This window comes from Bacillus rossius, chromosome 1 (assembly GCF_032445375.1).
Source record: "Bacillus rossius redtenbacheri isolate Brsri chromosome 1, Brsri_v3, whole genome shotgun sequence".
Lineage (NCBI taxonomy): Eukaryota > Metazoa > Arthropoda > Insecta > Phasmatodea > Bacillidae > Bacillus > Bacillus rossius.
The window spans coordinates 128,975,028-128,989,779 of NC_086330.1; the positions used below are offsets into that span (position 1 = coordinate 128,975,028).

General features: G+C 38.1%; 1 protein-coding gene across 5 annotated transcripts in view; it reads left to right on the forward strand.

The window, feature by feature from the left end:
• LOC134545905 (putative sodium-coupled neutral amino acid transporter 10) overlaps positions 1 to 14,752 on the forward strand; it is a 93,160-nt gene that overhangs the window by 68,794 nt on the left and 9,614 nt on the right. For all 5 annotated transcript variants that reach the window (XM_063388647.1, XM_063388643.1, XM_063388646.1 and 2 more), the window contains exons 10-11: positions 1,218 to 1,415; positions 8,514 to 9,143. In XM_063388647.1, coding sequence (XP_063244717.1) covers positions 1,218 to 1,415; positions 8,514 to 9,143 — 828 coding nt within the window. The remainder of the gene's footprint in view (positions 1 to 1,217; positions 1,416 to 8,513; positions 9,144 to 14,752) is intronic.

A 14,752-nucleotide genomic window follows, 5' to 3' on the forward strand; every position in this document is an offset into this window, starting at 1 on the left:
ATCTATCTGACTTTGGAAACAGGGCTTGGGAGAGAAAAAAAAGCTGCAATTTCAATTTTTTGTGAGTTTTTCATATTTAACTAGCAAGCTGGGTTACTTCAGACATAATGTCAAATAGAACAGACACAATAAGTGAATAGTGAAAGGTTATGCTACTTAACTAATTTTGGTCTACTAATTGAGTGGTGGACGTAATGGACTATGGAACTGTTTATGAAGTGGACTTGATGAGTTCTGGAACTGTACCTGGTTTTTAAATTGATTTTTGGTGGGAAATAACGACTTGTGGAATATTTGGACTTCAGAAATAACGCATGTTTACCGTTTATCAATTGTCATATAAATCTCTAAAATCATTTTTGTGGACATAACAAGTTTTGGAACTGGATGACACATGTGTACCTAATTTTTGTGGCAAGATTTAAAAACAAAGTACATAAATATAAATTAATATCTTTCGTTCTGGCTTCAGCTCCTGTTGTACGAGGGGAGGGAATGATAGATAGTTAAGAGGGGTGAGAATGTAAACCAGGGGAGGGAGATGTAAGCCATAATATGTCATGATGCCGCCGCTGCCACCAGCCCTAGCCAGACACATATTTAAACGGAATGTCCAGTTTTTTTGGTTCTTATTATAGGAACATAATTGAGAGCATTAAAACCCACACAAAATGTATACTGTGCATTAAGAAATAAAATTTTTTTAAGCTTTTATTGTAAATTTTTAATTTTTTTTCTTATTATATTTTGGTGTCAAAATTTCTGATTTTTTTTATAGTTCCTGAGAATGTATTCGTTAAATTGCTGCTTCATTAAATCTGGGGTTCATAAAATCAGGGTTTAGTGTAGTTTTGTTTCCATATTTTATTTTTAAACTGTATTTTTAAAAATGTGAAAGTACAAACAGGACTTGCATTGCACCTTTATCTTCATTTCCGGGTGTTCATTGTTTTAAAAATATCTGAAAAACATGTGTTTTTAGCCATTTTCACTCTTGAAAATACAGTTTAAAAACTAAATACAAAAACATAACTACTCATCTGCCCTCGGTGTATTCTTAAAAGTTTTTCATAAACAGACACTACTCGGATATCTTGTGCAGTTTTTAAGTTGTGTGTGTTTTTTTTTCCTGAAGCTCTGCACATGGTATGTGTGCCCGGGTAGGCAGGCTCACCCAGAGTCACAATAGCGTGGTTGCGTGCTCGTGTTTCCGCCAGTGGAGCTGAAGACGGAGCCAGCGGCGGCCGTCGTCGGAGCCGAGCCCAGCCGGCCACCGGCGCCGGGCGATGCAGCGCGGCCGGCGGCAGAGAGCCACGACGTGAGGCAGGAGCCCCCGGTGCCCGTGGAGCCGGCGGCCGTGCCGGTCCAGGCCACCAAGACCCCCGTCAACCTCGAGGCACCCACCCCTCTGCCGGGTAAGTCAGTCGCGGTGGCTCTGCCGTACATTGGGACTGGAGCTGCTTCGGGATAAAGATAACTGGAGGGCTTTTGTATAGAAGAAACCCAGCAATCTGTTCATGAGACTATGAAAACAGGTTGTAAAGTTACGGTTGTTGTATTAATTCTAGCTAGATGGTGGTTGGTTCAGTGCATTGCAGATGGCCACACAGAGTACAAGGAGCGTGGTTTTATTTATATAAATATAGATTTCTTATGCACTTGGTTTACGTAGCTCAAAAAATGTTTATTTGTAACTTTTATATAAAAGCCCTCCAGTTGTGAGATTTGACCAGGGAATTTGGGAAAAATTAAATGCGCTTTTCCCCCCTGGGATTTTACAAACTATTCATTTATGGGCATTCTATTTGTGAAACAAACAATTCTGTCAGTATTTTAACATCAGAGAGATATTGTGAAACCGTTATTTTTCTATCATGGATTATTGATATATCATTATGAGAAATATTTAAATACAATTTTTGGAGGAAATAAACATCAAATGGCAATATAAGCCCATCTTATCCAGTACTCTTAAATTTTTAATACAATTACTTGCAGAAAAATGTATTCTATATTGAACAAGACATGTTTTATAATGTATGTTGCCTTTGAATTCTGTTTCATCGCATGGTGTGATTAATTGTGATACAGTGTTTAGTCCAGCAAACATGCACTTACTGTACAGAGCAGCTAACCTTGCAAGTAATGCAATTTTTTTTTATGTTCTAAAATGTTTATTCATATGTCTTAGCTCACTCTAATTACTGTGCTTGGCATTTTTATTTTATTATTTTTGTTTGCATATTTGTTTATGTAAATCAATCCAGGTTATCCGTAATGCTGAGTTAAAGGGGGCTGGCTTCAGGTACTATCAGGAAAAAACAGGGAAATTGTCAATATCTAAGTACAAAACAGTATCAGTAATTTTTCATGCTACACAATATCATAATGTCTTGAAACCGAATGTATTTTAATCATATATTAATTTGCTGTTAGTATTATGTATCTCATTTTTACTAGCTTTAATTTAGTGTAAGGGTTACAAACAAATCTAATATCTACAGGTCGGGTAATTGATTATGTATCATTTCAAAGGTTTATCAAACAAATGTATTTGTTATATTTATCAGACTGGCAGTGTTGGTTATGAGTGTTGATCAAAATGATAACTCTGCAAACTATATATTGTGCAGGAAAACATTTTATTGTCATATTTTTATAATGTGTATGTTATCAAAATATGTTTTTTTTAGTAATTCTTATTAGTGATGGCCCGATATTCGATATCCGATATCGGAGATCGGTAATATCGGCACATTTTTCAATATCTGACATCGGTAAATACTTGCGATATTTTGATAACCGATGTTTGCTCTCTCCAATAATACTTCTCACATAACCTTTACTGTAATTCCAAGCTTATTTTCCGCGGGCGTAATTTATCTTTCTTCACGTCACCATATTACCTAGTAATTCCAAGCATATTTTCCACTGAAACAATTTCAAGCCTATTTCTTCTTTCTGATACTGCAATGCATCCCGACGGTTCAATTCTTCCATGTATACACAAATCCCAGTCATTAAGGCATATTTATTCATTTCAGATATTCGCAAAATGTTTTCGCTTGATGAATTTTCGAAGTTCACTATGTGTACATAAATTGAAAACATAAACAAAAATAATTACGATATTTAATTTAATAAGTGGTGTAGCCGTAAGTAAACATTGGGAAGAATAAAGTTGCTGCTTGATATAACCCTAGAGTAAGTAAAGGATATAACAGGCATTTTCTTTCCGTGTCGTTTCATGGTCGCCAACTGCTGTTCTATACAAAGACGTTACGTAAGTTTTACAAAAGCTAAAATATGAAATGTATTTAAGTAGGGCCAGTTGCAGCAAAGGTATTATGTTGGCTGTATTGAGTGCATTGTAAATAACATAAATCAAGATGTGTGGTTTTATAAACTCTGCAGTACGTTTCAAAGTTGTATTGAAATTACTTTTCACGTATTTTTAACGTGTTTTCGCACCAATAAATGGAGTGATACACTTGAACTATGGTCACAAAATTTGCTAATGGAAGACCTTCCTTTCTAGCGTGTCGTTTACCGTGATGAAATTTTACAAAGGGTACAAAAGTTTGATGTTTTTCAGACGGTATTTTTCGTAGATTACAGTTGAGACACTGGACTAAGTACATGCAGTGACTCGTGAATTTGAATTTAGAGAGCTTATTTGTAGCCCATTATGATAATTTCGTTATTAGCTTTCATTTTATGTGAATTTACAATATTTTACAATTAATGAAAAAAATATACATTCACATAAATATGTTTTATTAATATTTAACATTTTTCATTATTGTCTATAACAATACTCCAGAACCACAATTTTATATAATCAGTATTAGAAATGAGACAGGCCTATTATCGGAATATCGGGTATCGGTAGGGCCTGGAATTTTTCGCGATCGCGAATTTTGCATGAAAACGCGAAAAGTAAGTACATTCGCGAAAACCACAACATTTCTATATTACACTGCGAATATATCCCCGAAAAGTACCATTACAGTAGAATCCCGCCGATACGAGCCCCCTCTGATGCGTCAATTCCGTTTATATGACCGTTTTTTGAGAAAACATGAAAAATTTGAGCAGAGAAAGTCGAAAATTTGAGTAAAATCGGCTGAAAAACAAGTCTGTTACACTTTGTTGGGCTCTGTGTGTTCACGTTTATCTTGGCGAGAGCTGTACTGTAAGCAGCCAGGCATACAAAAGACGTCTAAAAATAGATACCACCCCTCTAGACTGGCCACGCGGCAGTGTCTAGACGAGCTCGGCGCCTCCACTATCGCACGAAAAGCCGCCTCAGCTGTCATGTTATCTTACCCGCCCGGCGGCTTGACGTCATACGTGACGTGACGCGACGCTTACCTCTCCCATCCCCTGCTAATTCTTCAAGGCCACAAACCATGTAAAAACAATTCCCCCCCTCCCTCCTTATCCAACTAACATTTCAACACATTCCCTCCCTTATTTCAACCTTCTGCGTGAGAAACTGTCAGCGTGTTTTTTTTTCTCTTTTTTTTTTTACGCTGCGAAGGGACGTGGAAACGATAATTGCTTGAGCTGTCAAAATAAACATCGCTGACGGCAAGGGCGGGAGTGCATCCTGTCGGTCTGTCGCTGTGATTATCTACTCCAAAAACATGTCACAACATTTCAGGATAGCATTGTTCTTATTTCTTTCGTTTATAGCCGAATGTTTTCTACTTGATCCACACAAGGTTAAAGTGTCCTTTAACCCAAGTCTTGTGTTTCAGCATAATTACCTTATTTTTACATAAGCCGTGTTCGTGTATGGTTTTGATGCTCAAAATTGATCTGGGGTATAGTTCACACTAAGTTTCTTCTCATTTGTGCGCTGGGGTTTGTTCAAGTGGCAACCCCGTGTTCCTCCACTCCATTAAATACGAGCATATCAGTATCAGAAACATGGGTTTTATTGTACTGACAATAGCACAGTGATGTGCAAATTTTGCAACTGTAAAGTTTCATGGGATAGAAAAGATTTCATTGACAAACACCTAAAGTCGGCTAAGCATGTGGCATTGGCAGCCAAAAAAAAAAAGAAAATTTGTAGTTGCAAACATCTATAGCAACGTGTCTGTTTTGTGTAACTGTTTTGGATTTAATTGGCTGTTATTATGCATATTAGCCTATTCCTAGTATACATGGATTGTTTATTAAATATGTAAACTATTATATTCAATAACTGCACAATTTAGTCAACATTTAAAATACTGGTAAAATTTCCATTGCATAACGAAAATACCGACTTTAAACCACCGCTTTTCTAATTTGAAAGTACCGCTTTTTGCATACTGAAAACACCGAAATTTTCCAGGCCCTAGGTATCGGGTATCGGATCGGTAAATTTGGAAATATCGGAATCGGTATCGGTATCGGGTTTTTGGATATCGGGCCATCACTAATTCTTATGTTAGTTTGTGTGTTAAATTGCTGGATAGAGCGATGAAGCAGGGAAAAAAATGTTATATTGGACAGGGAAAACATAAACAAGCTAAAATAAGAATGTGGGAACCCTGACCACTCTACAGTCATTGACATGACATGCCAAGATTTAGTCCAATTTTGGCCATCCTGACTTCAGTTTTCCACAATTTTCTGAAATCTCTCCATGCAAATGTTGGGATTGTTCCTAAGGTTCCTGATATGTGTTTTGAATTGCTTTTCCAATGGCCTTGTCATCTATGAAATGCAAAGACATGTAAAAAATATAAAGTAAATTGCAATACGCTTGAATTAACATTTCCATCAGCCGTTAGGATCAAGGTGGCCACTAGACCGGGAAAATCAGGAAACTTTGAATTAGCTGTGAACTGTTTTGGTCCCGGGAAATCTGTGAGGAACCTGTAAATCTTTGAAAGCCATTGGGAATTATCTATTTGTCTAGCAAATTGAAAAACTGGTCGTCGTGCCTACAAACTGGGTCACTTATACCAATTTTTTTAGCGCTGTTTACTCGCAAACCTCCAGCAGTGGAGTAGAGGAATTTGACAACTGACAATACTTTTGTTTGCACTGGATTAGTCTCTTAATTTATTTCCTTTCTTCTGTCGTGTTTCTTTTTTTCTTTAACATCTAAAGATTTTTGCAGCCAGTAAGTAATGTTCAATAGAAGCCACAACTAAGAATTAATAACTTGATTTGTGATATGAAAGACTGGAGCCTCTATTACTGTATTAAACAAAAAATGTTGAACCTGGGAGAAATTAGACTAGCAAATAGTGCCATAATACTTTTTTTCTTTAACGGTCTTAATAATTCAGTTTTTTTAAGGGCTATTCTAGGAAAAGAACACACATATACATCTGTTTATTAAGTTTTACCATTACAATTAATTTTGATGTGTATATGTCATACAGCCAGTATTAAAGTAATTTTCTAATGGTGAATTATAAATAAAAAATAGGCTGGAAAAGTACTTAGGGATATACTTTTACAACTCAAATTTCATAATGTGCAGATTTCAGGGATTCAAAAGTTGTCAATGAAGAATTTAAAGCTAGGAAATTGTTTTATTTTACTCAACTAACAAAAATACTGCTGATAATTTTAGTTGTTTATGTTAATCATTATTATGGAAGTGTAAACTGTTTTTATCCCTGGCTGATGTAATTTTAGGTGTGCCCTTATGGTTTGCTGTATTATTATTTATACCAGTACTGTCTTTTCGTAAAATTTATCTGTTGATTGCTACTCTCCTAGTTTTATCATGTACAATAGCTACTAAATTATGTTATGAAAAAACACTTTTATCACATAAGTAATATAGTCTAACAGGAATATGTTTTATTTTTTGTAATATTAAATGTTTGGTAATTAATATTAAATGGTTAATTTTGTTTTATTAGCATTGATGTAAGCGTCATAATTAGATATATTTTTATTAGCATAGTAACATTTCATTAAATTTTTAGAAAAACCTTAAAAATCCTTGGAAAAAACCTAGAATTTGGTTTTTCCAAAAGAATGGCCATCCTGTATGATCTACTTTTATTATCCTTACATCATAGACATAATAATCATTTTAGTGAGCCTAGTTACATATTGAGAATATAAAAATGTAGCAGCCAATATTTACAGACACTTAAAATCTTTATAAGACACCTACGTCAAGGAACATCTGATGCTTTTCTTGATTAACTACCTAACTAACTGTGTGTATGCCAGAGCTTGAATATGTTCTTTCAATCCCATGGTAGTGGGCTGGTGGTGGCGTGGTCAAATTGCTTACCCCCTATCAAGACGATCAGGTTCAGTTCTTGTCAGGATACAAAACTGGAATTTTTTAAATCAGGGAAGTGGGGCGGATGTTCCAGTAATCCAATGGTACTCCCAGTTTTTCCTCCACCCATTCATCTCATCATTACATCATTGCATCATTGTTAATAATTGCCCCTCATCATCTGTAATGACTAGGGATGGTGATTTTTAGTTTTTGCTAAATAGATGCTAAAATATGCTAAATTATATTTTTCCCGCTATAAAATGCTAAATCTAGACTATTCCGAGATAAATGTGAAATCAAGGTAAAAAACGTAGATTCGTCTTCACTCTACATAATTTATTTACGGATTGTATTTTGTTTCAGTTCAGTATCTAAAGAAACCATCATTTTATGGCATATTCAGCACAAGTATCTTATTGTCACGTCATTCACAATACTATTGTTCGTAAATATTGAATGTAGAATGGCCATCCGTGCCTCGCGATTGTAAACAAAGCAAAGAACAACTAGCTGGAAGATTGTCCGTCATCTTGCAGAGTACAAGTTTTTAGGCCACCATATTGCGACATCTCTACTTAGTTGCGCTAACAATTGTAAGTCCCTTTTTCTGGCTGTGTTTCACGTGAAAGCCGCGTTCTTGTGTAGTCTGTGGAATTTTGCGTGTTTAAAAATACGTGCATACTCGTGAATGTGTTGTATACGGTTATTTTTCGTGGTAAAAATGGGACGAAACGTCATTTCCATTTGCAATCGCATAAATGAATACAAAAGTGAACAGTTATAGGAAAGTGATACGAATATTTTAATGCACAATTTTAATTTATGTAATCGCCATCTGGAATGGAAAAAAAAAAGATTTACTTGAAAAGGACATTAAATCTGAGGGACATCAGACTGCAAAAAAAAAAAAAAAAAAAAGATTCACCGAGAAGTCGGTTGAAGGAAAAAATTCGGTAAAACGGCAAGCAACGGTTTCTTTTTTAAAAATATACTTTTCTTCAGTAATGTAAAATGAGAGAATTGGCAAAATTGTGTTTTTTAAATGCTAGAAAATGCTAAATTTCAAATTCAAAATGCTAAATGTCATTATTTTAAATGCTATAAATCACCATCTCTAGTAATGACCCAAATGTCAAATTGATGTTAAGTTCTAATTAATTAATTAACAGAATCTCAGTTTATGTGCAGTTTTTTTTTTGTCAAAAATTTCAGGTAAGTTAAGATGGCTTCTAAGTGTTGATGTTGACGGTTCTTGCAGACGTGAAGCTGGCAGTGGATAGCAAGGTGGCGGCGGAGCAGGTGATCCATCAGGACGCCATCAAGAAGGAGGACGAGGCCCTGGCGGAGGCAGGGGCGGCAGCAGGGGTTGGGAAGGAGGCAGTGGAGGAGGCAGGACCCAACAAACAGCAGGTGGAGCTGCTCTTGAAGCTCGAGGAGCATAAGGAGGAGCAAAAGAAGCTGCTTCAGGAGCAGCAGGAGATACTACAGCAGCTGGACCGACACAAGGAAGACTTGGAGAGGAGCAAGAAGCAGCAGCAGCAGCAGCAGCAGCAGCAGCAGCAGCAGCAGCAGCAGCAGCAGCAGCAGCAGCAGCAGCAGCAGCAGATGCTGCAGCAACAACAGCAGCAGATTTTGCAACAACAGAAGCAACAACAACAAAATGAACAACAGCAGCAGATTTTGCAACAGAAACAACAAAAACAAGAAAAAGAACAGCAGCAGATTTTACAACAGAAGCAACAACAAAAGGAACAACAGCAGCAGAAAATGCAACAACAGCAGCATCAGCAATATAAACAACAGCAGAAGCAGAACAAGACAGTGTCAGCCGCCACCTCAGCCCCAGCTGTGCCCAGGCCTGACGTCCCCATCAACGCTGCCGGTTCAGGTTGGTGAACTTGCATGCTGTTTTGTTGCCATCAAGTGGCTGCAGGAGCGGAAACTGACCCTTGCTATGTGTGATTTTAAAACGTTCAGCCGTGCATGCAGTGCATTACACTTCCCATGTACTTATGAGGGATATTATCTTTAGAGGTACAGTAGAATCCCGCTGGAACGACCCCTCACGGTTCCCGAAAAAACGGTCATACTTACGGAAGGGTCGTTCCAGAGAATTTGGGCAATTTTTGGCCAATTTCCCCCCCCCTTCCCCCCCCCCCAACCCCCCCAGCCGTTTCACGGAAAGAACCGTCCTTTATTTGGGCAGCTTTAAAATAACATCGTGCTAACGTTATGTAACGTGGGTAGTTTATTTTTTATCCATTTATTGCCCCCCCCCCCCTTCCCCCTCTTTCGGCGTCACCATTCGTCCCGCCGCGCCGGATGCCTGCCAGACACGTCTCTCGGCGCTAGGCGAGCAAACGGGCGGCGGACATAATAACCAACCGACGTGAGAAGGGAAGCGGACGTCAGAGTATTTTCCCTGGGTTTTAAAAGTGTGACAGCTGAGGTTGTTATAAATAAGGGTCGGTCCAAAAAGCTATTTTACATGGTACGTAACTGGGTGGTTTGAAATATAGAGCGGCCGAAACACAAAAATGGGCCGAAGCGATGGCAACGTTTTTTTTTACAGCTTCAGATAATGATAAACAAAAAATATATTTAAGCTATAATCAAGATAACCTGAAAAATTTAATTCCAAATACACTTTTAGTTCAATAAACTATGCTTGTAAGCAGTGGAGCAGTGTATACATATATGTAACAATAACAACAAAGAACAATTGAAAAAAAAACTCACCAGATTACAGTATTATCCAACATGATATATGCGGTAGCTGTTAATTAATTTTTTTTAAGCATTTTTGTTCTTCAAAGTCACACATGTTAGACACGTCGACGAGACGTAAAACAAAAAAAAAACATTAACGAACATAAAAAAAATAAATACACAACACCTAACACTTTATTTATCGCCTTACTTTTTAAAAAAGTCCTTTATCGTTGCCTGCTTTTTTTTCAAGATGGCATTTTCCGCAAACTCTTTCAACTGCGTTAAGCAGGACCACACAGCATCACTCGCACCATGCCGCCTCAGAAGATATTCATAGACATCCCCAGCTTTGAGGATGTCTCTCGTCGTCGGCACAACTTCTGGCTCTTCTGCTTCTCCCTCCCCCTCCTCCTCCTCCTCCTCCTCCTCCTCCTCCTCCTCCTCCTCCTCCTCCTCCTCCTCCTCTTCATCGCTCGGCTCCTGCCCCTTGACGTCATCGGAATCATCATCTTGTGTACCCCAAACTGCAACGTTGTCATCCGCTGTCACGAACTCTGCAAACGTGCAGTCTGGGGCCAATTGCTGCCACGATTCGTCGTCGCATGGCAGAGTGAAAATCTGATGCTGCGGCTTTGTCGAGGGGCCCGGCTGGGGCTTGGCGTCCACTGTGGGTGAGTCGTCAGGGTTTTCAGGGTTGGTGGCAGCGAGAGGCACATCGTCGACTGGTGTGACGAAGTTGGCGTGTCGGAAACAGTTGGCGATTACTTCTGGTTTCAATGCCCTCCAGCTGGTAACAATCGCTTCCGTTGCCCTATACACGTCCCACTTCTTCATCTCTTTCCCGATGTTATGCTGCAACACCATGCTCCGCACAAGCATTTCCCGGTACTTCAGCTTCACCTGCTGGATTATCCCCTGGTCCAGAGGCTGAAGCACGCTGGTGGTGTTCTTAGGCAAGAACACCAGCTCAATATTTCTGAGGTTATCGAGCGGAGGATGCGCAGGGCAATTGTCGACGAACAGGACAACTTTCCTATTCATCACACCCATTTTCGCATCAAAGCTGCGAAGCCACTTCGTGAAAACTGCCGCATTCATCCACGCTTTTTTGTTGAAGTCGTAGTCGCAATGAAGAATGTTCCCCTTGAAACCTCTCGGTCTTTTTGACTTTCCTATTACTAGGGGCTTCATTTTGTCGCTGCCGTCCATGTTGCAGCAAAGGAGGACTGTGAGGCGCTCCTTGCTCCTCTTCGCACCCTTGCATACATCCCCTTTCACCGCAAGAGTACAGTCTGGCAAGAGGTTATAAAACATCCCCAGCTCGTCTGCGTTGTAAACGTCTCGAGGCTGGTATCGGCTGAGGATGTTCTGAAGCAAGGGCAACCACTCACTTACAGACTTCGGATCAACCGACGCAATTTCGCCGACTATCTTGTGGCTGGATATTCCATGCCGAGCCTTGAAACGATTCAGCCACCCGACTGAACGCTTGAAGTCTGTCAAACCTAACTTCAAAGTAAATTCGTCCGCCTTTGCCAACATCATTGGCCCACTCACAGGCAAATTTTGAGCTCTCAGCTCACCAAACCACTCCAACATAGCTTTGTCCAAGTTTTCGTACGTCGCGCCCCTCAAATTTTTCAGTTGCACATTGCGGCCTTGCTTCTGTACTGCATTCACAATTTCTTCTCTCTGTTTGAGAATCGTGAAGAGAGTAGACTTCGGAATGTTGTATTGCTGCGCTATCTTAGTCTTGGAAATTGTTTTCTTATCCACTTGCTGGATGATCTCATATTTTTTCATTAGCGAAAGTGTATTTCGCTTGGCACTCATTTTCACAAATGCGAAACGAAAATCCCAAAAAAAAAAAAAATCAAAATCCGTGTAAAACTGCGTGTGTCGTCAACGATCGTTAATAGAATCAAGCCAATAATTTTACCAAATCAAAATCCAAAAACAAATGCGTGTGTCGTCAACAATATACAAAATTCACAAAATCAAACCACCAACCAAATCGGCGTCCAAGAAACAAAGCGTAATAAGTCGTCAACTATAATAAAAACCAAGAAATATCCGAATCAACAAACAAAAGAAGCGTATCCACCAGCGAGCAAGATCACACTAACAAGCCACAAGACAAAGACACGGGATCGAGACGGCAACAGAAATGCGCATGCGCACCACTGTTTACCGTTATCGCTAGGGTGGCCAGTCTGGACTCTGGAGGGGTGGTATCTATTTTTAGCCATGCATGCGCCTGCCAACAGTACAGCGCTCGCCAAGGAAAACGTGACGCGCAGCGCCGTACATAGTGTGTAGCGCACTTGTTTTTCATCCGATTTTACTCATTTCTTTTCGAATTTTTCCACGGTTTCTCGAAAACTGGTCGTTCTTACGGAATGGTCATTCCAGAGGGGGGTCGTTCGGGAGGGATTCTACTGTACTCAAATTTCGTTAATGACGAAATTGTGAAATTTTACTAACGATTTTGGAACTACATTCTAAGCACTTACAAATGTGTTTCCAAACGCCTATTTCAATTTTACAGCATTTAGTTTTCACAAAATAACTGGCGATGCCGCGAAATTCATTACTATTCGCGATATTCTTGTTGTTTCACAAAATATCCGCGAAATGTCAGAATTTTAACGCTATATGAATTTTAAGTTTCACAATAATACTTTTGCCGCAAAACGTATTTGTTTAGTAAACCAAAACATCGTAAGCCATCTTTATTATGAGATGCGCCATAGATAAGTTGAAGCAAAATAAATACCAAACACTCGGCCTGAAAGCTGCAACCATTTATCAGCGTTCCTAGCGGGATGTGGATGAAGTTAGAAGTTTGGCCATATTAGTTTCCGTTGTTGTATTGCTTGTAAATAATAACAGAGAGGTTATGGGATTTTAACGTCATAATATGCCGGTCATGCTAAATGACCAAATGAGTTTTGAAAAGATCCTACGTTCCATGTAAATAGTTAAATGTGAACGAAAATAGTTAGTTGCGGTTTGTTTTGTTTGAAGTTCACTTGGTTTACTTGATACTTCACAATGCCTAAAGTCGTATCAGTGTTTGAACGAGCTAAAGAATACGAGCATGAAGGATTCATTGTTTTTAATAAAGAAAAGCGGATAATGATGTGTAAATTTTGCATTACGGTAGTAGATTGGAAAAAGAAAGATTCTTGTGAAAAACACTGCAAACAGCGAGCATCTCATTTAGAGAAGAAAAAAAGTAAAACATCACCATCAGGTTGTGGAGTCAAAAGGCAAGTGACACTCGACGATAATATTGTTCTCCATAAACGAGCAAAGGAAATTAAAGTCAAATTTGCAAGCGATACAGTGCGTGCATTTGTTTCTGCAAATATTCCCCTAGAGAAGCTAGTTCACCCAGCTATGAGGGAATGGTTAAATGAATACATGAAAGGTAAGTCAAGGAAATGTGTTATGGTTCTAACATCCTAATAAACACAATTTGATGGGAAAGAGGCCAGAAAATGTGTAGTAAAACAAAAATTAAAAGTAATGTGTATATAATCTACTAGATAACATTTCCACTTCTGTAAGGCTTACGCGGAAATTGTGATTGCTGTATCAAGTATCATGTCCAGCTTTGTGTGTATATCATGAAATTAAATAATTAGTAGAACAAATGCTTTCATTTAACAAAAAATAATTTTTTTTTTCCGAAATACTTTTTTTTACCGAAATATAGCACCGAAATCCTATAGTTTATTTACCGAAATCAGGCAGTTTTATTTACCATTTTTCATGGGCTCTAGATATCCTTAAAGTAAGTAACATTTGGTCATTAAAAAAAATAAACTCCTGAGAAAACGTTTTTATGAATACTTGTTTTAGTTTACTACATATATACTTCACACTTTCACATAGTCACCACTTTGTTCCAAGCACTTTTCGTAATGCTGCACCAGTTTCTTTTAATCCTCTCCATAGAATTTCGCCTCCTGGAAATTAAATCGGTTGACAATCGTAATTTTGTAATTTTTGTGGTAATTGTTGACCCACATTTCTTTAAATCATCCAAAATTATGCCTTTTTCGTTTGAAAAAATGGTAGCCATCTTTTTCGACTCTAGTACGGAGATTGTCTAAACTTTTTGTGGAGCTGTTTACTGAGCGCCTGTACTTAAAGCTACTCGCATTGCGTATTCGAAGTCTATGATGCCTATGGCCAAGCCATCCGTTCCATTCGCAGATGGCAAACTTCTATGCAGAGTGGTTAAAGAAACTGGTGCTACATTACGAAAAGTGCTTGGAACTTAGTGGTGACTATGTGAAAATGTGATGTACCGTAAATATGTAGTAAACTAAAACTGTCAATAAAATATTTTTCTCATTGAGTTTTTTTTTTTTAATGATAAATGCTACTTACTTTATGGATAACCCTTGTATGTATATTTATTTAATAATTTCAAATACCCTAAGTTTCTTTTAGAGATCAGTTTTTCATCCGTGCCTTAAATTTTGCATTATTCTCTTCATCGTCTTTGACCATTAAGAGAGGGCTAGAACCAAATTAAAAAAAAACAGCATATTGGTTTCAATAGTTTTAATGCCATATCAATTATTATTGTTTCAATATTGAAAATTTTTGTTAAGGCAGAGATCACATATTCAACGATTTTCAAAGACCATAGCTTAGTGTCAGTTGCAGAATTTGTAGTCATTTTCAAAAATTAATTTAAAAATCCCTACACAGAGGTTACTGTACAGGGAAAACTATTTATAGTATTAAGTCATTATTAACTCCAAACTT